This window comes from Protomyctophum bolini (genome assembly GCF_963924005.1).
Source record: "Protomyctophum bolini genome assembly, chromosome: 8".
Taxonomy (NCBI): Eukaryota; Metazoa; Chordata; class Actinopteri; order Myctophiformes; family Myctophidae; genus Protomyctophum; species Protomyctophum bolini.
The window spans coordinates 15,245,015-15,268,942 of NC_137869.1; the positions used below are offsets into that span (position 1 = coordinate 15,245,015).

The 23,928-nt window shown below is 43.8% G+C and overlaps 3 protein-coding genes across 3 annotated transcripts in view; all 3 read left to right on the forward strand.

Annotated features, from left to right (window-relative positions):
- The first annotated feature begins 293 nt into the window (after positions 1-293).
- LOC308319618 (UPF0598 protein C8orf82 homolog) lies at positions 294-3,630 on the forward strand. The gene is made up of 3 exons (XM_080769722.1): positions 294-693; positions 795-843; positions 2,234-3,630. Exons 1-3 carry the CDS (start codon positions 505-507, stop codon positions 2,719-2,721), a joined length of 726 nt encoding a protein of 241 aa, XP_080625848.1. The 5' UTR covers positions 294-504; the 3' UTR covers positions 2,722-3,630.
- Positions 3,631-4,584: 954 nt separating this feature from the next.
- On the forward strand, positions 4,585-14,215 carry naprt (nicotinate phosphoribosyltransferase). Its single transcript, XM_080770669.1, has 13 exons — positions 4,585-4,885; positions 6,295-6,422; positions 6,523-6,605; positions 6,958-7,088; positions 7,213-7,328; positions 7,630-7,826; positions 9,095-9,235; positions 10,329-10,413; positions 10,502-10,582; positions 10,725-10,827; positions 12,097-12,254; positions 13,033-13,140; positions 13,754-14,215. Exons 1-13 carry the CDS (start codon positions 4,639-4,641, stop codon positions 13,841-13,843), a joined length of 1,668 nt encoding a protein of 555 aa, XP_080626795.1. The 5' UTR covers positions 4,585-4,638; the 3' UTR covers positions 13,844-14,215.
- Positions 14,216-16,774: 2,559 nt separating this feature from the next.
- Positions 16,775-23,928, forward strand: part of LOC308320345 (1-phosphatidylinositol 4,5-bisphosphate phosphodiesterase gamma-1-like) — a 29,307-nt gene continuing 22,153 nt past the window's right edge. The window contains exon 1 of the mRNA XM_080770668.1: positions 16,775-18,159. Within this exon, the coding sequence (XP_080626794.1) occupies positions 17,886-18,159 (274 nt within the window). The 5' untranslated portion in view covers positions 16,775-17,885. The remainder of the gene's footprint in view (positions 18,160-23,928) is intronic.

The window sequence follows — 23,928 nt, forward strand, 5'->3', positions numbered from 1 at the left end:
CGGGTCAGGGGCAGGGGACCTATAGTATAATTGCCTTATTTCAATCTGAATTGAACATGTTTGTGATTTTTGTTTGTTTACCCTGACCAAACAGGCGCCGATTTCCAATTTTCAAGACATTCAGAATAACGAAAAACAGGCCTGGTTCAGGTTCTGTTGTTTTATTTTAGGTTTGATATTTTCTTGTTTTATCAATTTTATTTTTACGAGAAAAACAAGAAATATCTGACCCAGTAGAGACGCTCTGGTGACGTTTTGTTTTGAAGGGATAAGTTCTTCCGGGTTGGCGTGAACATGACAACACGGGTGTAAACCGCTCTCCGGTTCGGTCTCTATCCTTTATAGCTCTACTATGGTGTAAACTGAGTCGGGTAACTGTTTCTGTGAAGCGATCTATTTATTTTGTATACGCGTGTTGTTGCTCATTGAATCTCGATTACGATTCCGGATGGTTTTCAACAGGCTCTGATCTTAGTGTGGTGACTGTGGTCCAGTCATTCAGTCATGTTTTGGCCGTCGGTTTTGGCTGTCAGCAGTAGCAGAAGTGGACTAAAGGCTGTACGATTCCTGTCTAACATTAGTGTGACTGTGAACCTATCCAACTCTGTTCGGACCAATGTCACCTATATCCAGGGCCAGAGCCCCGAACCTCGCATCCGTGAATACTTCTATTACATTGATCACCAAGGACAGGTGACTGATGTCACACACATCTCTCACTGCACGAGTGCACGATCTTGCTAATTTGAACATGGTTTATTTTAAGTTTAACATCTTGATCATGTTCTTTACAGCTGTTCCTTGATGACACTAAAGTGAAGAATTTTGTCACTTGCTTCAAAGGTAAAACTAAGACCTCACACATCAAAATGCCACATGGTTGACTCACTGACAACCTAATATGACATGCCCAACGATCATTTACTGTTGGGACGTACGTACTGTATGTTTACTGGAAAGCCCTTCCACCTGACATAAGCCTGTCAAACCATTCAAAAACATGATTACCTCAAGCTGACCATTTAACCCTCTTGAACAAAACATGTGTCACTTGCCTTGAATTAGTTTACTCGGCTTCAAATCTAAGCATGTTTGAGCCCTAATACTGTGCAGGTTTAAGTATGAAGTTGTTAATAACTTATAAATGCCCATGCACTTTATAGACAAAAGCAGTGCAACAGCAGTAATAATACTGGCACCTTAATACACCAAACACCAAATGCATCTCAATAGATTTGATTTGAGTAAAAAAAAAGCTCTTTTGAACTTGAGAGTGTGCTTACACAGGCTGTATTCACACATTTCACAGTGTGGTTTGGCAACCTGACATAACTGCACAGTGCACACTGCTGCAAAAGACTAGCAGCTAAATGCATGGACCCAGAACTAACGCGTTACAACCACAATTGTGTACATCCCTCACTGTAATATGTGATTAAATATGAAACCGTTGTTTTTGTTTTGTTCTTGTTAAAATGATACTGCTGTGTTTGTTCAGTAACAGGGGTCTCCCCATCTCTCCAGTTCAGAGAAAATGTATGGAACTGTGTTAACACACTGCTCAGAGCCTTGTATCATAGTTTTCCTAGGTTGTGTGTGTGAGTCTGAGAGAAATAGATATTCCCAGATTTTGCAGGATGCATCATCATTTAGAACAGATTATATGGCCCATTTATCATATTAAGTGTTCTAGTATTCCAATTCCATGTTAGCTCATTATTTTTGTTTCATCATTTAAATTTCACTTGTTTATCCTGTATTCTGCTGTATGATTTCTCTCTCCTGATTGAATGAAATTGGTATCCCAACCTATTATTTTCTGTTTACTAAAGAGCTGGAGAGACAGAGAATCCCTTATTACTGAACACACACACACTATAGCAATAATTACTATCACAAGATAGAGCAAACACACAAGAATAACACACCTTTAAGGACACTAGTAGCCACCCTGCTCATGTTCTCTTCTCGTTCAGAACATCAAATCACACATGATGTCAGTAACAGTTTTTTCTACAGCCAGGTGACAAAACCATATGCACTGCACTTGTTGTATAATCTATTGTATATTGCATATAATGAATGACAATGTAGGCATGTTTTTGTTGTGTTTGTGATGGTTTGTCCTTTTGTTTTAAGGCAGAGAGAGAAGTATGGCATTGTATTAATATAGAGTAATATTGAACTTGATTGATCAACATCAATAATATACACATTTTCATTGTCTTTCCAGATAAGAAGTTCCTGGTCTTCTTCTTTAACCGTTTGCGTGTCAATCAGAGTGGGAGGTACCAGGAGGACTTCCCCTTCCTGTCGCTGTGTGGGCGGGAGAGAAACTTTGTTCGCTGTGATGACCAGCCCCTGGTATTTACCCACCTGTTACAGCAGGAGCAGGGGTCTGGGGGATCCGCAGGAACACTGTCCTACTGTTGGGGAGGAGAAGGGCTGTCTGTGCCATTCCGCCCAGAGGCCCTCTACATGCACCCGGCCAGTGGACGGGTGTACCACCCCTGCTCAGAGCGGCAGGGGGGTGTGGGCCTGGTGAGGTCAGCCCTAGCAATCGAGTTCAGCTCTTCCTTCATTTACCCTCCGGATCAGAGCCAATCGGGGCAGCCGACACACTTCCTATGGGGAGAGCAACAGCTCACACTAACCAATGAGCTTGCAAGTTTCTTCCCCAGGGAAGAGGACGACTGGGGGGGAGAGGGAGGTACAGGCTAATGTGGCAGGTGGAAGGTAGCGGTACTTTAATTTGAAAATAAACTTTAAATGTATGGAACAATGTAAACACACTGCTAGAGCCTTGTATCATATTTTTGCTGGGTTGTGTTTATTGTGAGAAATATATATATATTATTCACAGATTTGGAATGATGCATCATTTAGAACACCTACATATGGCTTACACAGTAAAGAATAATTAATAATAAATGTGATGTGACAGCACTTTTCAGTTGAGCTGTCCTTTCATGTCGATAGAAAGGATGGTGAAATACATTGAATCTTCAGATATGAAGTCCTGCAACTGTTGCAAGTTATACATACAACAGGAGATGGATTCAAATCCTGTCCAGACTAATAAAAATCACACCCATGTGAAGTGAGGGGCGCTCTTATCACCATACATCATCATGACATAAAATGTTCCTGTTTGTATGTAATATTTTATGTTGTCTATTTTTAACGACCTGAGTCTGAATTAATAAAGTTGATTTATTGATTGATTGATAGGAGGGGCTAGCACCCCTCAAAAATACACTATGGATCTATCCTATATCAGTGATGCAAATAGCCTGCATCCTTAGACTCACTAAATTGAGAAAGGACGCAATCCACCCTCCGGGGGTCCTGGCTCCTGGGATGCAATACTGTACTGTACTCTAATGTCATTGAAGTAGGACTCATAACATGTCCCTGGGACCCATCTAAAAGACCACCCCTGCGTCCCGGGACGCATTACACTGAAAACATTACATCACTGCTATATCATGGAGCCATATTTGTGAACTGAAATGTTTTGGGGGAAATGTTACAGTGGTTCCCCACCTAGTCTGGATCAGAGCTCTTTGAAAATATTGAAAGTGTTTGTGGCACTGGCCCACCCATCTGACCACTTGAGATGGTCAGATGTTGTGCCGCATGAATGGATCAATGGAGCTAACATAGTATAGCCTACTGTAAAAATAAAAAGTTTTAAAGAATCCCCCCCCCCCCCCATTCTTTTTTTAACAATATATTTATTGCATTTTTTTATTTATTTTTACAAACAGACAATACAACAAAACAATACATAATACAGACAATACAATTACTTAAAATGATAAACAAACAAAAAACAAAACAATAACATACAGTACGTACATTCATAATAATAATAATGGCACTTGAATGGTAACAACAGAGTCAAACAACAAACAAGACTAAACAGCTGCAGCCCCCCATTCTTTTAAGAATATTGTTATCATTAAAATCTTTTTTTGCCCACCCACCACAGGTTGGGAATCGCAGTGCAGGTAGACAGGTTGGGAGAAGGATCTCAAGCTCAACCTGCAGGGGCCTACTATGACAATGACGATCCTGTCAATGAAGATGGCCACCTCAAGTATGAAGAAGTCTAGTTCAGCTGCCTGTATAGGTCTATATAGGCCTACTTCTTCATATATAAACAATTTAGTCATTTTTGTAGTTTCTCAACTAGCTCAGATAGCTGGCTGCTGTGCTGGAGTTCACATGATTTCAATTCTGGTGTATGTAAGTGGATTTTTTCCCCCCGTGGAATTGTTGGAATACTAAAAATATATTAAAAGTTTTTCAAAAACATTGATACTGTTAGTTTAACCCATATAACCTACCCCTGTTAAAGGCCGTTTCATAAATGTGTCTTCATCAATAGCATGCATGACCGCGTGTCCGCGTCCCAAAATGTAATCAGAAATACCGCATCCAGTCAGTGTGAAACTGGAATGACCCGCAATGCATTCCCGCAACGATTTGTATTCCATTTCCTAGGTTATCATTGACGCATTTGACCTGTTATAGTCTTTGGAATGTCACCAGTAGACGTCCAAAGGGGCGCCTGGGAAAACTGCAAGTCCCAGAGATCTCGGCAGTCGGCACTAGTTCATCTTGGACGGGAACATGGCAGCGCCGTCCAGGGAAGCATGTGAGACCATGGAGCGGTCCATCAGGGACCGGGTCCCTCCGCTACTGACGGACCTGTACCAGTTCACCATGGCATATGCCTACTGGCGAGCTGCCAGACACAACGAGCCGGCTGTGTTCGAGTTGTTCTTCAGGGATAACCCGTTTGACGGCGGCTTCTCTCTGTTCTCCGGACTGCACGACTGTCTCCTGTTCGTGCGAACCTTCAGATTAACACATGAAGGTGAGGGTTTTGCTTTCACTGCCCACGATCCACATGAGATAATATAAGGTAGATTCATCAACAGAAGTATTATTTTTTAAAACGATTTAACGTAGCCTATATTATATTCCTCCATGAAGTCCAATAGCAGTAGCCTATAGCACACTTGTCGCATGCATGATAGTGTACTGTACATGTTGCGCAAGAAGTTTGCGTTCAACCTCAGGGACATTCTATGAATATCTCAGAGACTGTTTGGTAATGTAAAATGGCATGAACTTTACACTTTACAGTGAGTCACTGCAGAACTGCACTCAGTGCACTGGATGACGGACGACTCTTAACTCGGTGTCATCATCACCCACAGACGCTCTGTTTATATTTTGTAATTAGTAGAATACTTTGAGTCAATTGACATATAACAAGTCTATATGTTCCCACTGTCTGTACCCATGTTTTTAGCGTGCGTGCTATTTCATGCAATTTAGTCTAAGTAAAAGGTAAACAGTGAATTTCCTCATTACACTGTAATGTGGAAATTCAACAATGTTGCCACCTCGGCCACATTTGACTCATAAGCCGCCATATATTGTATTAGTAGGCTACTACTAGTGCTTTAGTCTGTTCAAAGACAGGAATTTAGCAACTCATGAAGCCAACCCAACATCACATTGTGCCATTTTGTAACTACATACATACTACTGTAGACCATGGTGAATTTGACTTGAGGTGGTGTGTGTGTATTATTTGTACCTTTAACAATAATAGCAATAGGCCTATAACAAAGTCAAATATGGCCTCAAATTATGTCATTTCATCTGCGTCATGTCTTCAGACACTGCCCACTAGCCAAAGGAAATTGTGTTTTCCAACTCAGTCTTTCCTGGTCTAATGAGATTAGGTGCACATTATTAGTTTTCAGCTCTCTTTCTATTAAATGTGTGTACTCACTCAGGCCTCTGTGGACCGTGTGTGTGTGTGTGTGTGTGTGTGTGTGTGTGTGTGTGTGCGCACGTGTGCAAACTGTGCATGTGTGTGACAGATGCACGTGTTTGTAACTTTGTGAGTGCATGTGTGTGGTGAGGTTGTGTGACACGTGAGTTTGTGATCGGCAATTTTTGCTAAGCCGGTGGTTTGTACCAGCTGGTTTGTAATGTAATGATTTATGATGCAAAAGTGCTGTGAGTGTATTGTGGGTGGCAGTGGCTCAGGATTCATATAGAGCGTTCGTCTTCCCCCATGCTCCTCCTGACTGCGTGTCGAAGTGTCCTTGAGTAAGACACTGAACTCCTAACTGCTCCTGAAGAGCAGGTTCGCACATGCGCCATTGGCGTGTGAGGGTAGATTGTGAACTTTGAAGGCTGACGGGTCGGAAAGACCATAATGTGTCCTGGTTGCCCTGTCTGTTGGGTAAATCTGTCTCCATTCAGATGTGGAGTATCTGCGTTCGGTCCTGCCCCCTGCCACTGACCCTGCCTTCTTCACATTCCTGCGAGGCCTGGACTGTTCTGGGGTCACAATCCGATCCGTCCCTGAGGGAACCGTGGTGTTTGCTAGGGTGAGCTGCAGGGCTGGCATCATGGGTCATGCAGTGTGGTGTCAAAAGGTCACAGGCTGGTCACAGGTCCGATTTGTTATGTTTGTGTGATCTCATGCAGGTGCCTCTGATAGAAGTGGCAGGTCCTCTGGCGGTGGTTCAGCTGTTGGAAACCAGCCTGCTGTGTCTGGTCAACTATGCCAGGTTTGCACACAGATAATTTTACAGACAGGTTATTGTATAAACAGATCTAATAAAATCTGTATTAGGTACATCACACACATACTGTATCCCTTCTCTCACTCTGTCCATCCTCTCTATACTGTATCTCTCTTTCTCTATTTGGAAAAGCACATCCCACACTTTTTCCTGCAATCAACTCACTGTTTTAATGCTTCCAAAAACATGTTTTATTAGAGGAAGATGAAACTTTACGCAAACATGGTCACCTAACCAACTAATCTCTTTCTTTCACTCTCACCCTTCCTCTTGCTCCCTCTCAATCTCCCCCTCTCTGCTTTTCTGTCATTCTCTGTTGCTTTTCCTTTTCTTTTAGCCTGGTGTGCAGTAATGCCGCACGCTTCCGCCTGGCAGCGGGCCCCAGGAGAAAGCTGCTGGAGATGGGGCTCCGGAGAGCTCAGGGCCCAGATGGCGGCCTCACCGCTTCACGTTACACACACATTGGAGGTGAACAAGACACAGCCACACTTGGCCATATTCATACCCAGACATACATACAATACATACATACATACATACATACATACAGTATATGTATACTTATAGGCTGCCACTGTAATCTGTCCTCCAGGTTTCGATCTCACCAGTAACGTTCAGGCCGGTTTCCTGTTTGGGATTCCCGTAGCAGGCACCATGGCACATTCCTTCGTCACTTCCTTCTCTTCCTTGGAAGAAGTTTGGCCACAGGTGATTCTCTTGTCCCCTCCTCGATCGTCCGCAAATGTCCGAAATGAGTATCGACTGCTGCGTACAGTCAAGCTTTATGAACCCTAGCATCCCTATTCTGGGAAAATAGCCGGTCTACAGGCTCATAAACCCTTGTGTTGTGAGCTTGTAGATCAGCTACTGTATTTTCGACAGAGAGATGTAGAGTAATAAAAGGAGGGAGCCTGCCCTAGACCTCTGGGGGACTCTGGTCAATCAAGCATTTAGAATTTATGTTTAAGATGATTTCTAGTTCTACTTTTCCCTTTGTCGAACCGATCAGACTTTGGTGGCGGCAAAGGGAGGCTCGGACCCAGTCGACCTCATCTCACTGACCAAGGGCTGGCTGGGTCGCGTGTGCAAGCTGCTGGGGGCGGAGCACGGGAAGATCCATGAGGGCGAGCTGGCTGCCTTCCTGTCCTACGCTATCGCCTATCCACACAACTTCCTGCCCGTCATTGATAGCTACAGCGTCAGTTGGTAATCATGCACATGCTTACGACTGAATTAATAGCTTTATAATTATAAGCTGTTGCAAGTTTACAAACCGTGGAAATCTGTTTTCTAGAATGATGGGACTTGTCATGGTGCTGTTGGTACAATAAAGATGATGAGGAGATACTGTAACTAATGACTACATCAGAAATGAGTGGTTATTGAGGGGGTTCCAAAAGTCCCCAGCAAAATTATTATATAATAATTATTATGAACAATTGAACAGTTTAACAATGAACCATTTGAACCCTATTTTTTACTTGACCTCATCACAAATAGCGAAAATGTCCAATCTGTAAGGCGACAGCGCATTTTGATCTTGCTATTTTCACTTAAAAAAAAAAGAAAAGTTGCATAAATATAATACATGACCAAAATAGGGGGTTAATTTCACAATTATTTCACCCAATGAGACGATGATAGATTTCACTGCCTCCACCTACAGTATCGACAGTTGTAAAATGTTGTACTTTGTACCCATTACCAGCTCTAGCCCGATTTTGAAACCCTGCCTTGCCTTGTTGCCCACCCTGTCCATTTCCTGTCTTGTGTGCCAATAATGGTCTGCCCCACATGGTGCCGTCAAGTGAATTGTCCGCTCTCAGAGAGTGCTGCCACTGTGATTAATGGGCCATTACATAACAATAGAATGCTGGGCATTAATTCACCTCCTTAACAACACTTTCACTTCTGTCTACAGAAGCTTAGCCACACAAACATAATCAAAAGAGACACAAGACATTATTTCTTATTATTACAGAATGATGTGTTGAATGTTTGTTCTTGCTCTTGGACAGTTTGTCTGTTGCTATTATTAATGTTAATGTTAAAATAGGGCAAAACAGTATTTTGCCCTATTTTGGGTATTCGCCTGCTCTGCTGTCTGATGAGCACCAGTGCACTCTTTCAGGCGTACTAATAATGTGTGTAATGCATGCTCACTCATGTTTGAGAACAAAACTGCCCAAAAGCCAACACTAAAATGTATAAGCATTGACATCAAGTCATTAGCCTGTGTAGCAACTAGCAAGTAATAGAGAGACATAATGGTTTCCCAGTTGAAGGCTGTGTACTACAGGCTTGATTTATGTACTAGTCTAGTACTCTTTCTACAAAGCTCAGGTAAAGTTTCCAACATTGCTCTACTTTCATATAACAAATAATTGGGGAAAGACCTGAGTCCAAAATTAGACAATGACAACATGTTCCATTCCTAGTTAAATTAATGCCTGTGTTTCTAACTGACCCTGCAGTAGTGGCCTGCTGAACTTCTGTGCAGTGGCCCTGGCCCTGTTTGAGCTCGGCTACTGCCCCCTGGGAGTCCGTTTGGATAGCGGGGACCTCTGCAGGCAGTCGGTGGACGTACGGAATGCCTTCAAACTATGCGGCGAGCAGTGAGTAAGGGTTTTGAAAATGTTAAAAAAATGAAAACATAAATGTTTTTTTATAATTTTTTATCCCACGGTTTTGCAACCCATTTTTTTCACCCAGTGTCAAATGTAATCCTGGGCGCTACACTTTTTCTGCCAACCTGGCTGGGCAGCGGACTGACCTCATGCTTCCTTCTATGCATGAGTAGTCCAAGCTGCTTCTTTTCACCTGACAGGGGAGAGTTTCTCCGGCCGGACGTAGCATGTGGAAGGAACCAGTTCCTTTTTCCTCCATCAGGCCGGGGCGGTTGACCAGGGGGAGGTAGTATAGTTTAGAGACCAGGATTACTGCATTTTTTTGTGAGGGTACCTACCCTAGGGGACACGGGGAGAACATGCAAACTCCACACAGAAAGGCCCTTTCGCCAACCCCGCCTCGGGTATGGGCACTGATGACGTGGAAGAGAGAACCTTCTAGCTGTGAGGCGACAGCACTACCGACTGTGCCACCGTGCCCCCAAAAACATAAATGTATAGAAAATTAAATTGCAGAAGGAAATAAGCTCATGATGTGTTGTAATGTGATGCGTTGTGAACTTATTAATGTTATATTCGCTATGCAAGTAACATTATACTGATGTGATGTATAAAGAATGGGCCGCTTGCAAGCCCCCTGTGCCACAAAAAACAGGCACAAACATGTGTTTGTCCCTGTCTCTATTTGCACACTAAATGCTGCTGTGGGTAGATCTAGGAGTTAACTTACGATAATCACTTTTTACTTTTTACTGTATTAGTCTCGTGCCTATGTCTATGCACATGCACTTTTATGACCTCTCGCATAGCACTTTAACGCCTGCACTTTAATGGTTTATGTGTACCTTGTACTTTGGTATCTGCTATGTGAACTGTTTGTTTATTTGTACTGTTTCATTGTTTAATGTACTGTCTATGCTGCAACCCAACTTGCCCTTCGGGGACACTAAATTAACTTGAATCTTGAACTTTGAACCAAGTACATGCGACTGAAGTGGTTAATGCCTGCCAGAGATTTACTAATATAGGCTACAGTATTCCACCTGGTATCATATTTCCCCCCATTCTCTCAATCCCACAGATTTTCCATCTCAGATTTCCCATCACTGACAATCGTTGGCACCAATAACATCTCAGAGCAAACTATGATAGAACTCAACAAGAAGGTAAGAGACAGGAACATCATTTGTGTTGCGAAGTCTGGTCTTACCCGTTTCACTTTCCTTGATATGTCTTGTCTTGCCCGTGTTTCAGGAGAATGAGATTGACGTGGTCGGCGTGGGAACACACCTGGTCACTTGCACGAGACAGCCTTCACTTGGTTGTGTCTACAAAGTAATGCTTTTAAATTAATACGCAAGAACATATGTGTTCGTTATGTGTTTCAGTCCCCAATCCATACTCTGTACTCTGTACTTATGTTTGTATGGCCTCTGTCCCTCTCTATCCCGTGCGTGCGTGCATGCGTGCATGTTAGTTGGTGGAGGTGAGAGGCAGCCCCAGGATGAAGTTCAGTGAGGACACAGAGAAGAGCACCGTTCCTGGGAGGAAATCTGTCTACCGCCTGCTAGACACTGAGGGTGAGAGTTAATTTTCACTGCCTGGTTTACTAACTGTCTCTCTTCAATAATTTGTCTATAATAGTGATCCAGGGCTCTCCCAGAGTTAGTGCCGAAGTGTCCTTGAGCAAGACGCTGAACCCCTAATTGCTCCCAATGTGCAGGTTGGTGCCTTAAAGTTACTTGCGCAAGCAGAGCGTGCAAGTAATGTTGTTTGTCCGGTGCTCCGATGCGTATGTCCCGTGGCTGCGTATGACGTAATGATTAATTTGTGCTTGATATGGCATTGGTTTCAGATTACATACATGTATACATAGGGGCATTACCTTTAATCCACCCGAAACATATCATTATTACGTCACCATCTAGAGCCAGTTATACCCTGGCATTGGTACATATCTTATACGCATACGCATAAAACGTCCTAAGTAACCACAGTATACTACTTTTCAACTTACAAATTACATATACATAATAATATGTACAATTTACATATACATACATATATATGTAATCTGAAACCTACCTTTATTACGTAACGATCGAAAGCCAGTTATAACCCCTCACTCACCCGTATTAATTACATCATTACTTATTAATTTCAATATTTTACAGAGAGGCTGAGATGTGAAAGTTCGTAGCGGTCGACAGTAATTGCGCGCTCTGCTTGCCTAGGCCATAAATGGCCTACTATTGTGCAACGTGCAAGTAGACACTCGACAGAGTGCAGTTCTAGTTACTAGTGGTTTTTATGCTCAGAATGGCATAAAGTGCCATGTTTAGAGCCCATTAAAACATTAATCCGAGCTTGCGCTGATAATAATAATCCTCCTGGCGATCGTCCACCACCTAGAGCCCTCGCTAGACTACAGATGTGGACTACATCACTTCCGGCTCGGGCGGAAGTGGCTCTTCCTCTCTGCTTATTTTGCGCATTTCTCTGGCACTGGCCTCACGATCCTGCAAAAATGGCTGGGCAGGATTGTGAATAAAAAAATAAAACAACGTGCCACACTTTTATAACAGGCAAAAGCACTGCTCTGAAATGTGCTCATTTGGTTTCCAATTAGTCCCTTTTTCCTACCCTCCATAAATCTATATTATTTGACTAATGTTACGGATTCACTAAAAATAAAGGAAAAACAGCGCCCTCTTTTCCTTTTGACAGAATCAACAGTCTGTCTCAAGAGACTAACAAATTAATAACTCTTATACTCTCTTCACTTTTTCCCTGTGTCCTTCTGTCCCTCTCTCTCTTTTTCTCTGCTCCATCATTTTATTTTTCTGCAGGCCATCCATTCCTGGACCTGCTGTGCCTGGCAGAGGAGCCTGTTCCCAAAGCAGGCGTCACAATGAGCTGTTTCCCCCTGGGGCGGGATGACACCCCTCAGTCAGTCACTCCAGCTCAGGTCACCTGTCTGCGCAAAGATGTTTTTATCAAAGGACAGGTGAGGGGTGAAACGGACACAGAAAATATTATTGACTGTTGTCATTACACACTGTCACTGTTAGATTTTCACAGACATATTAAAGTTATGGCTATATGGAGATGAGTGGAACAGGCCTATTGCCAGTACATACAAGAATGGTAGTTAACTACATTATTACATACTAAACATATTACTAGTACATATTATCTTTTTTATCCACAGGAGTGGAAAAAGTACATTATGAATTAACTACCGTTATTAAGCACCAAAGTGAAAATAGAAGATCTACCAGCTCACAACGAGATGCGTTGTGACTTGTGATGCGATGTGTTGTGAGCTTGTAGATTCGCTATTTGAACTATTGTTGATATTTTTTCTGGAAAATCCCTAATGTTTTGAGAAAATGTCAACATTTTAATACAAAGCCTCGAAGCCTGAGGAATGTCTCATGAGCAAAACATTGCTCTCCTTAATAAATAATTCTCTTGATCCAGCAAGTTGCAGTGCGTGTGTCTATTCTCTCCTACCTATACTGCCTTATCACATACGCATCTGCTTGGAAAGGAACTGGGTGTATACAAGTCTCTTCTTCACAAACATTTATTACATCAATGCATTAATATATAAGAAAAGGAAAGCATGTTCTTTTGAATACTTAAGTATTTTTTTTAAAGAAGTAAGCCAGTACTTTCACCGGTCCTAGAAGTATCTATAAATTGACTCAATCAAGTGGTGAGTACTTTGTACATAATTGAATATTGCAAACTGTTGTATGTTGTACTTTACTACGTTCTAGATCACACACCCTCTATGCAGTGCTGCTGAAACTAGGGAGAAAGTCCAGAGTTCCCTTCAGAACCTGAATCCTCGACACAAGAGACTGCAGGATCCAGACTCTTACACAGTGAGTTTCTCTTTCACACACAACTGCACTGATCTGCGTGAAACGTTGCATGCACACTCCCTAGAGGCCAAGGAAAAACCTTTGACCTGCATCTTTCACATCTGCCTTTTATAGCACTACCAGGAGTCTGACTTTTGTGAAACACATTTCAGTCAGATAACTCACGAATAGATTGAACAAATACTGTATTTATTATAGAATTTTATTTTGGCGTTCGGCACTGCTAAATTATTTCTCCCGTCTCGGCACAATTATGCAACCATCATTAACCAGAGCAGGGAGATAGATATACAATAACAACCCCCCATGGGGAACAGAAATAGCAGAGCCCACCGGTGGTGCTGGGGTGGCGGTGGGAGCAAACTGCGCATAACAACAACCAGGAACACAGAAGGAAGGCAACAGGTGCATTTTTGCAACATTATTTGGAACAAAATGCCACAAATCATATATTTGAACAAAATTGCCATCAAAGGCATAAGAAGAAATAGCACCCTTTTCACATTGGCCTATTATAGCGCCACCAGGAGGCGTAAGAATAACCTGACCTGGACTGGTGGTGGAGTTTGAAATTAAATAAAGGGATATTTTGTCTTTCCTATCTTTCCACTAGGTAGCAGTGTCAGAGAATATTCATAACCTGATCAAGGCCATCCGGGGAGGCAGCTGCAACAACAGCAGCAACTTTCTACTGGCCAACTGAAAGAGACTGTCTTTTTAAACATGGTTCATTATATTGTCATCACTGAAGTTCATGCCATTGAGTGGCCACTTTTATTCATGCATTGCTTTTAATCAGCTTGAAGAGCTGATCATGTATCAGGAAGCTCATACATCAACACTTCTCAACACCTTTTGACCATTGGCTATTTGAGACTTTCCCTCCACACAGTCACACACACACACACACACACACACACACACACACACACACACACACACACACACACACACACACACACACACACACACACACACACGCAAGCTGATAAAATATGACCTCAGTCATTTCTTGTTTATTTTCTTTGTTTGTATATATGAATGGCCTTGTGCATTAAACTTCTCTAGCCCTGTCTGTATTAAACCGTATTACTGGCACTGCCATATTCTAGCCTTTGAGCTGCACAGCATATTACTGTACACAGCTACAGTAAAACCAAGTGCACCAATACCTCTGTGGCCGGCTAACTAAAGAGGAGTAACTATACAATATGTAGTGAAACGAAAAGAAGCATGGGACAAAAAAATAAAAAAATATTTAAAGCATTATTTTACATTTGCCTTTATGGGATTTATTTATAGATGGATTCACATACATAACCTACACATATACATACACATATGTAACCTACATAGGTTACCACATGGTGCATTATATACACGAGTAAAATTCAATAGCTTTTACTCACTAGTTCCTACACCGGAAAGGAATGTACGTAAGCAGGCAGGCAGGCAGTCGTATTGCTATCAAGTGACCTTCAACCCTTGCTTCTTTGAGGCAGGACAAGTCACTTTAACCTTACCTAATAACTATAAATTGACTATCAACAGTGTTATATAACTTATATTGTTGGCTGCCAAAGAAAAGTATATTTTTGTTGGAACATCACATCATCATGTGCAGGGGTCATAATGATTGTTATGTTTGTGACCAATCTTGCACACTGCCTTAACCATTGTTGCACCACATAATAGATAGATTTGGATTGTGATGTCTGCAGTTTATGGGTTTGTTGGCAGTAACTTAGTTGTGTTGTGTCATTCTAATCTGGAGATTTGATTAAATTAGTTCAGTGCATGTAGTCTTACAACACATCTTGTTGTTCTTGTCTGTCACTTTCCATTACGTGAGTGTTTTTGTAATTTAAAGCAGTCTAAGTCTGCATTTAGTTTCAAGTTGATGGCACTAAAAATAAACTAGATAAGTCTGAATAATGCTAGAGTCAACACCCTTTTGTGTTGTTCACTCTTGGCGAACAGGTGTGTGTGTGTGTGTGTGTTCGCGAGATAGTAGTCACTATTTGATGAATTGTGTGTTATTAAAAGGCTCTTTCTATTTCACCTCAACTCTGTTGAGGAACAGCTGACCCTCTATCGGAGAGTCTATCCCACGCAACACCCCCACCCCTGGCTGTACTCCTCCTCCCAAGGAGGACACTGGGATGGGTTTCCTAGAATTGTGATTGGCTGTGGGTTGGCCAGTAGTAGCTACAGCGCAGAGACACCCAGCCAGATGAAAATAGCCGACCTACAAGCTCACAACACGTCGCGGATGCAACGTGTTGTGAGCTTGTAGGTCGGCTATTTTCCATGCGCGACACCGGCATGCAAAGTAACATAAATTAGGACATATGGAGCTGATTAGCCATAGCAAGGCTGTGATGTCATCCGTGACTGCTTTCTATCACTCCAGCACATAAGCTCAAAAGTGTTGACTTGGGTCATCGTGTTGTTAACCACTTTAAACCATTTTGACTTAAGCACTATGTGACCCATATATATATATATATATATATATATATTTCTTTTTTACATTTGGGTTTTTTGTGTGTGTGTATGTATATATTACACACGCACGCACGCACACACACACACACACACACACACACACACACACACACACACACACACACACACACAAATATATGTTTACTCATTTAATATATGACATTTCACAATATGCCCCAAATAATAGGCTTTTGCTGCGACCGAAGGTCACAGTTAACTATGGACTTGTGCATTTCCCGTAAGTTAGTGTTTTGGTCGGGCATGTGAAATCACGTGACATCAGGGATGGAGCATGTGACAACACGTGACATCATCAGGGATGGAGATCAAAATTGTCATCAAAATTAAGCCCATATACGGAGATCCCTGATGTCATCAATATTGGCCAGCATCTCTACATCTGACCTCAAACCCTTAGATCTCCATATATGGAGCTGACCTGTTCTGACATTCCATATGTTGATCCTTCCCCGTCCATCCTTCCTCTTCGATTCCCTTTTGACTGATACCTGTCCATTTAAACTCTAGACGGGCCTGCCCCAAAGTGCAGCCACACCCAAATTAGAGTTCTCAACAGGCCCGAAAATGAAGATCTTACCGGCCATGCCAAAGCACTAGCGCTCACCCAGCAGTCTGCTGTCACCCAGGCGGATGTGTGCATGCGACTGCACTGATCTGAGCGACCTCAGGTCGCTCAGATATGAGCGACCTGGGGCGAGGTCGCTTCTCTTCCTCAGGCGTCTTACTGGTGTAATTGACCTTATATGCTTCTTCTATTCAGCGTTCCGGTCGTTCTGGCCTTTCAGTGACATGAAGCCCTTCTTCTGACCCTTAATTTGATCAGCTGTGTGTGTGTGTGTGTGTGTGTGTGTGTGTGTGTGTGTGTGTGTGTGTGTGTGTGTGTGTGTGTGTGTGTGTGCGTGCGTGCGTGAGTGTGCGTGCGTGAGTGCGCGCGTGTGTGTGCGTTTTGGGGGGCGGGAGGGACGGACTTCAACTTCCACTACCGGCTGCAGCTCTTATCGAGGCCCGTGGAGGTCGCTATTTACTCGTCGTCGGCCATCCCTCCTCAGGCTCCTCTGTTCTCAGCAGTTCCCTCCTCCACTCATCATTCCTACAGCGAGAGAGAGGGGAGGATCACAGAGAGAGAGACAGAGAGAGAGAAAAGAGAGAGAGATCTGCTCAAGCTTTTCCGGTCTGCTAGCCCTAGTTTCCTCTCAGAACCTTCAGGCTCTCGAGCAGGGGGACGCGCAGGCTGGCAGTGGCAGCCCAGGCGAGGATTCGCGGCTTGAGATATTGGGTGATGAACGCGGCATATTAATCCGGTGTTCTCACACCGAGCTGTTACTCCGGGCTGTATGCATCCTTTCGGCGGCGTGTGCTTGGGAATGTATCCGTACTAGACCGTAGCCTACAGCCTACTAGACCGGGATGGTTCGACCGGTGGGAACGCACAGGGCTCCGCCGCTCCGGGCTCTCCCATCCAGACCGGGCTCACCGCGAAGCCAGCGAGCGCCTGTCGGTACACTTCCATAACACCACAGCTGCTCCATTGCACACACCTTCGCCGTTACAATCGGGTGCTCGTCCGACTCGTTATTACATAACACTTGTCTTTCGTTGACTTCATCTCCCGGCGAGGGAACAGAGCAGAGGGATTTATATGGTAATGGTGGGTGTTCGTCCCGTGGTGTAGTCTACACCAGGCTGAGGAGGTTGGTGGTGGTGTAGCAGCAGACATCGGCCTGGGCCAGACTGGACTAGCAGCTGGTTGTCATGGACTGAATGACCAAGGGCCAGCAGGGCAGAAGGGTAGAAACCTAAATTCAGCGGTGATGAGAAGACCAACTCCCCCTCCAAGTGGATCACGTCGTTGGTGTGCTGCCAGAAGCATCTGGAAAGGATAACACGGGGATACACTTCCCCCAGAAGACTGGAGAAGAATTCACATCTCAAGACAACCTAAGCTTTTACATTTTATGGCTGCTGACTTATGTATTTTACTGTGCAATTGCATGGTTTTAACTATACTACTGGCACACAAACTGGGCTGCTTGCCACTGTGGCATAATTTGAGGTCATGATCAGATTACTTGGCACCAATAGTGACTTGGGGATGTTGCATAAATCTTGCCCACAGTGCATACGTTGCCCAATGCTCAACAGTTAAATGACCGCCATCCTTTCCTGAACACCTGAACAAAACGCCAATTCTGTGAGGCATTCCCTATGCAGTGAAGATGTGTGCTGCCAGGTTTGCTGTGAGCCTCAACAACGGTTGTGCTGAGGAGGCCACAAATGGCCTCGGAGCCATGGGGGGCCTGGCCACAGTCACCCGAATGCTGGACTGGACAGAGGCTGGACCCCGCATCCTCCACAGCCTGGAGATGGGCACGGTGATGACCGTCTTCTACCAGAAGAAGTCCCAGAGGCCTGAGAGAAGAACCTTCCAGATAAGGCAGGATACGCGACAGATAGCGTGGAGCCGCAACCCTGACAAAATTGAGGGCGAGAGTGAGTATAAAACAAATCACATGTTTCCCAACAGTGCACCCACACATGGCGCACCCGCGCCCCATCATCCCACACCCCCACATGGCACACAGAGCCAAAGGGATAAGCGGCCAGCTGTGGTCTCATGGTTTTGAGCTCATCTCTCCTTACTCAACATTTAGATTTAGTTTCAGTCATAGACATTCTAGTCATAGTTATTGGTTGCATTAGGACACTGATATAACAGAACGTTTTTTTTCTTCCCTTCTTTAGTAAAATTATTGTCATACATATACATACCGTATACATGTATACGATAATGCTGTGTGTTAGGCCTAACCTAACACGAGCCTGTGCTTTGAAGGTATGTACTGTGTGTGTGTGTGTGTGTGTGTGTGTGTGTGTGTGCACGTGTGTGGTGTACGTGTGTGCTTGTTTGCTTGCGTTGCGTGTCTGTCTTGTTCGCATGTCTGCATTCAGTATGCACACTTAGCATGATGTTGCATCTATCACATGGCAAAGGCCAAGCTACCTTACAGCAGGCAGCCAGCAGCAGTCTCCCCCCCAACCCCCCCGCCTGTCACGGTCTCCTCAGCAGCAGACAGACAGATCATGACCTCTGCTTCCTCTGTGTCAGCCTCCTTAGCTGGTTTTTTGAGCCATGCTGGTCTGGTGCACAGTAAGATCCTAAACGAATTCTCTGGATTCTGCTGTGTAGCATGCAATGTGCATACATGCATGCTGGCCATGATCCATGTGGACTTATCACACCACCACAGTTTCCCGTCAGCTCCTGGGCTCTTTGGGCTCCTGAAAAGACTGGCTGGAGTGGAGTCAAGTGGCGGTGGTGTGATACTTGGAGCTGGAGCCGCGGGCGGCTGTACTGTTTGACATTGTCTTGGTGGAGCAGTGGCGTTCTGTCGATCTGTGTGTCTGGCTGGGGCGTGGAGGCTATTGTGTGGGCCCTGGATTTTGTGGCCCGAGGGAGGGATTGGTAGCTACAATGGCTGTTGTTAATGCAGTGAAAAATCCACTGCACTCACAAACGGCATGATAGGGTTTCCTACCGTCTGCCACATGTTATTCCATCTCCGTGGCTTGGGATGCACATCACCGCCTCAAGGGTGATTTATACTTTGCTGAGCACTGGTGCCGCACACTGAAAATAGCCGATCTACAAGCTCACAACGCACTGCAGCGTGACATGCTGTGAGCTTGTAAATTGGCTATGTTTGGTGTGCGACATGCAACCAAGTATAGTACATCAGTCTTGGCCCCTTACTGATGGTGTGTGTGTGTGTGTGTGTGTGTGTGTGTGTGTGTGTGTGTGTGTGTGTGTGTGTGTGTGTGTGTGTGTGTGTGTGTGTGTGTGTGTGTGTGTGTGTGTGTGTGTGTGTGTGTGAGAGAGGGAGTGGGATATAATATTTTCTTTGACACCTGAGACTGAAATGTACACTTGTTTTCTCAGCTCATCCCATTCCTTCACTTGGTCTGTTTTCTCTCTCTAAGCCTCCCACCCTTCCACCCCCTCGCTCACGCTCAGTAAGAGATGTGTGTGTGTGTGTGTGTGTGGGGGGGGGGGGGGGTGTAATAGCCACTCCACACATCTAGGCAATGTTTTTGCTTAAGAGCCTAGTCAATTATTTATCTATGATCATAAACCACACAAACCATACCACTTCTAATCAGAGAGAGAGAGAGAGTGCACAATCTGTACCCCCCATGTCTCCTTCCCAATCTATGTGATAATATTGACGATTAAACGTATCTGCTCCCAATCCCACCCGTTCCCACATTCTCTGCCACTTCCTCCCTTGTGTTCTCCCCTACCAGCCTCTCATCTGCTCTGTCTGTCATTGTCTCTCTGTGTACACTTTAATGCTTCAAGGTAGTTTTGTGTTTTGAGTTTTTGTCCACCAACTTAGTCATAACACACACACACACACACACACACACACACACACACACACACACACACACACACACACACACACACACACACACACACACACACACACACACACACACACACACACACACCCTTCCTCTTAGACCTTCCATCCTCCCCTTTCTTTTCCTTCCTTTGTTTTCGGCTGTCTTTTTGCTGTTTATTTTCTTTGTTAGTATAATTTTTTTCTTACTGTTTACTTTAGACTTTCTTCACCGGAACCTTGTGGATAGGCCAGTGCATTGGCTGATCCCCACTCCATACACACACACACACACACACACACACACACACACCGCTGGCGTTGTTCTCTGAGATGAGCAGCACTTGGGCAAACAGTGAAGGTATCAACCCCCGAGGCACAGGAAGTTCAGGGTTATCAGGGAGCGTCCCACTTCCTGTCTCAGATTGAAGAACCTAGCTCGGGAAAACAAAAGGCTCCGGCGTCTCGAGCAGGGGCCAAAATAATGAAACAATGGGGGCATGGATTGGACACCAAGCATGTGTGCACACAAGGCAGTGGGTGTCTGCACTCTGCATAAGGCAAGCTTGTACATTATATCCATACCTCATTTTAGTAGATATCATATCCAACTGCTATCGACAAATCCATATCCCTGCCCTTCACTAGCCTCAATATTCAACTTCTCAGCTAGCGTTAATATATTTTTAGTTTTTTTCTTAACCTCTTGAGCCCTATGTTATACTTATCGTATGATCGTGCCATGTGAGCCTGTAGATCTGATATTTCTGAATTATGATTGTTTTGTGAGTGCTTTGAATGACTACAGCCACTGCCACACAGCCATGCTTATTTCATCAAGATTTGAGAATTCTCATTGTTACATCGTGTTTGTCTTTTTTCTTTCTTTCCTTACTTATTGTTTATTTTCTAGGCTAACGGTAGAAAAGTTGAGATGGTCACAGGCAATGTAGCGGTATCACAGGGGATGGAAAAGTTTGGGGCGGGGGCGGCTATATGTAATTATATCATTATACCATCAACACTAGGGACTCTATTTCTCTATTTGCTTTTCTACCCTTTATTACATCAAATCTGCAAACGGATCCCAGCCATCTGGTGTGCCGTGATGTCACCGGCAGAACAGTTTGTTTTCAAGTGAGTACAACTACACTGTAATTATCAACGCTTGGTGGTTGAGGTTAGCGGTGCCGCACACTGCTGGGCTACAGGAACATTCAGTGATTTGTACCGCGTAACACCACCCTGGCGCCGTGCACACCGAAAAAGAAACAATGGTCTGCGTTGCTGCCTCACTGGCATTCACTTAATAATGGGAGTTAAGTATGCTATACGCTGAGCAGGTACTGACTACAACACAGCATTCCACAGCAGAGTCATAACAAGCATAGGTGAAGTTGTGTGCATGGTGTTGACCTGTGTCCTGTGATGAGTTGGTATGCAAGACTTAACCGATCTAATCAATTTGGTTGATTTAATGATTTTACACAAAAAAATACAAATAGCAGGCAGACAGCAGATCTACAATGTCACAATACCTTGCAGTGAAACACGTTGTGAGCTTGTAGATTGGGTATTTTCATTATTTGATTGGCTATTTTCACTATGTTTCCGGCAACACCGTTGTGTGAAGAAGTATAATAAAGTAGGGCTTTAAATGTTTTTTTTTATTTTTTTATTTTTTTATATATATATTTTTTACACAAGACTGGCTTCTTGGTTAACAAAAAAATGTTGTGATAGAATAATGTCTAAGAAGAAAATCAACAATCATGTTTGCATTAGACATGTATTCATCACTTATCATCTGTTTTCAGCTAGACCGGGATGAAGGAAAGATGGATTAGAGTGTGAGTGAGTCTTTTTCTAGTCCTCTCTTATCCCCTTTCTCTAGAACTTTGTGTCTTTGTGGTGTGTTGTATCACTCCCGCAAGCATACGGGGGGGAAAGAGAGGAGTGGGAGTGGTGGTTATCGTGAGCGAAGCGTGACTTTTGGCGGGCATGCCTGTTCACTTTTTATTGTCCCACTTCCAGACTAAATGACAGGAAGCAATAAAGGGTGAGACAAACGCACGCAAAAACAAAATCAGAACTGGTTTTGTTGGGTATTTGTATTCAACTTTAGGAGGATGTCGTGTCAAGTTTATAGCTTGTGGCTTATCCACCGGGAGCATGTGTTTGTGTTGTTTACTCCTCCAAGTGTTTAATTTCTAAGTCCTGCACAAAGGGATTTCTATCCAGTACCTTTCAAGAGAACAAAACATGATCTTTGAATGAAAATTCCCTTTGGCTCTACGTCGACATCAAACGGAGACCAGGCGGTTGCACTCAGTCTGGGCCAAACTCTGTGCTGGGTGTCTCACTGTGTGCTTTGTGAGGTTTGCATCTCATTGTGTGTGTGTGTGTGTGTGTGTGTGTGTGTGTGTGTGTGTATGTGCGCGAGCGCAGACCGGCAATGAGCCGACTCGCAGTAAAAAGAAAAGGGCCACGGCAGATACATCTCCATCTGAGGATAATCTGGTTCTCTATTAATCCTGTGCCAAAGCTGCCCCCTGTCATCTCGGCACACTTCAGGCCAATATATAAACCAGATTTCTCGTTAACTGCCCGTCCACTGTTTGATACAATCTCATATATAACCTGCTGAGGATGGCTAACTTGTGCCAGATACAGAAAAGTGGAGAGGCTTGGGTAGGGTATTGTTCTCTACAGTACATTGTACTACACTACACTACCAGTGGTCGGGACCCCCAGGGCGGGGGTCCCCACATGATGAAAGACCATTACTGCATCAGAAGTAATCAAACTATACTATATAAACTGGTGAAACTTTATCCAAATTATGAAATAATATAAGAAAGAGGCAAACATTTTCAAAACAGCGGATCTACAAGCTCACAGCTTCGGCTATATTCACAATAATTATCAGGGCGGGGGTTCACCATTTCAAATATGCTTATTTTGGGTGGTCCCCAGTTCAAATATGATTATTTTGCGTGGTCCCCACTCCCCAGTTCAAATATGATTATTTTGGTTTTGGGGGGTCCCGACTTCCCAGTTCAAATATGATTATTTTGGGGGGTCACTTCTTGAAAAGGTTGAGATAACTTGAGAACCCCTTCACTACACTATACACTACACACTGACAACAGTAGTGTACACGACTACACTACTGTGGCGGGTGAGGAACTAAACACAGTTGGAGACGGAGAAGGCATATTTTACACAGCGCAAAGATGTCCCGTTACTGTGCATAGACGTGGTCGAAAGAGAAGACCGAAGCCCTGGTCGAAATGAGGAGTACATTAATCAATTGCTTAATGAAACAACATAAAAACACTGCAGTGTATATAGCCTACAGATCCAGTCCCCGATGGCACGACACATGCACGTTATGAGTATAATTTTAGATTTTACTGTGCAGGCTATAGTTTATGAATTGAACAAATTGATAAGGTCCCTGCTGCGTTTCTAATTGCTGCGGTTATACAGCGCAGTGTGAAGGCAAACCGCAGCAAATTAAATATGCAAGAATCCCAACTTCTCCGCCCATTCGCATTGAATCTACCGAAGTATTGGGTGGGAATGTGACCTGCGTGAGTATATATAATGCACAGTACACAGCAGTAAATATGCTTTTGTGAAAAAGCTAAGAGACCCTTTAGTTGTACCGTTTGGTGCAACCACTCCCTTACGGAACTATGTGTGTGGTTGGTTGGGTGGATGGGTGGCTGGGTGGGTCTGAGCACGAAAACAGCATGGTTGTTTTTCACAACCTAACACACACAAACACACACGCATATATTAACGTATATATGATGATTTAGGGTGTGCCGTGACAGTACAGTACAGTACAGTA

What these genes read in the sequence shown, in the direction of transcription:
- naprt (XM_080770669.1), top strand. Translation starts at nt 4,639, where the DNA reads ATGGCAGCGCCGTCCAGGGAAGCATGTGAGACCATGGAGCGGTCCATC. An exon ending in TGATAGAACTCAACAAGAAG is followed by an intron (nt 10,414 to 10,501) that starts GTAAGAGACAGG and finishes CCCGTGTTTCAG; the next exon opens with GAGAATGAGATTGACGTGGT. An exon ending in AGGATCCAGACTCTTACACA is followed by an intron (nt 13,141 to 13,753) that starts GTGAGTTTCTCT and finishes TCTTTCCACTAG; the next exon opens with GTAGCAGTGTCAGAGAATAT.
- LOC308319618 (XM_080769722.1), top strand. Translation starts at nt 505, where the DNA reads ATGTTTTGGCCGTCGGTTTTGGCTGTCAGCAGTAGCAGAAGTGGACTA. An exon ending in ACATTGATCACCAAGGACAG is followed by an intron (nt 694 to 794) that starts GTGACTGATGTC and finishes TGTTCTTTACAG; the next exon opens with CTGTTCCTTGATGACACTAA. An exon ending in TTTTGTCACTTGCTTCAAAG is followed by an intron (nt 844 to 2,233) that starts GTAAAACTAAGA and finishes TTGTCTTTCCAG; the next exon opens with ATAAGAAGTTCCTGGTCTTC.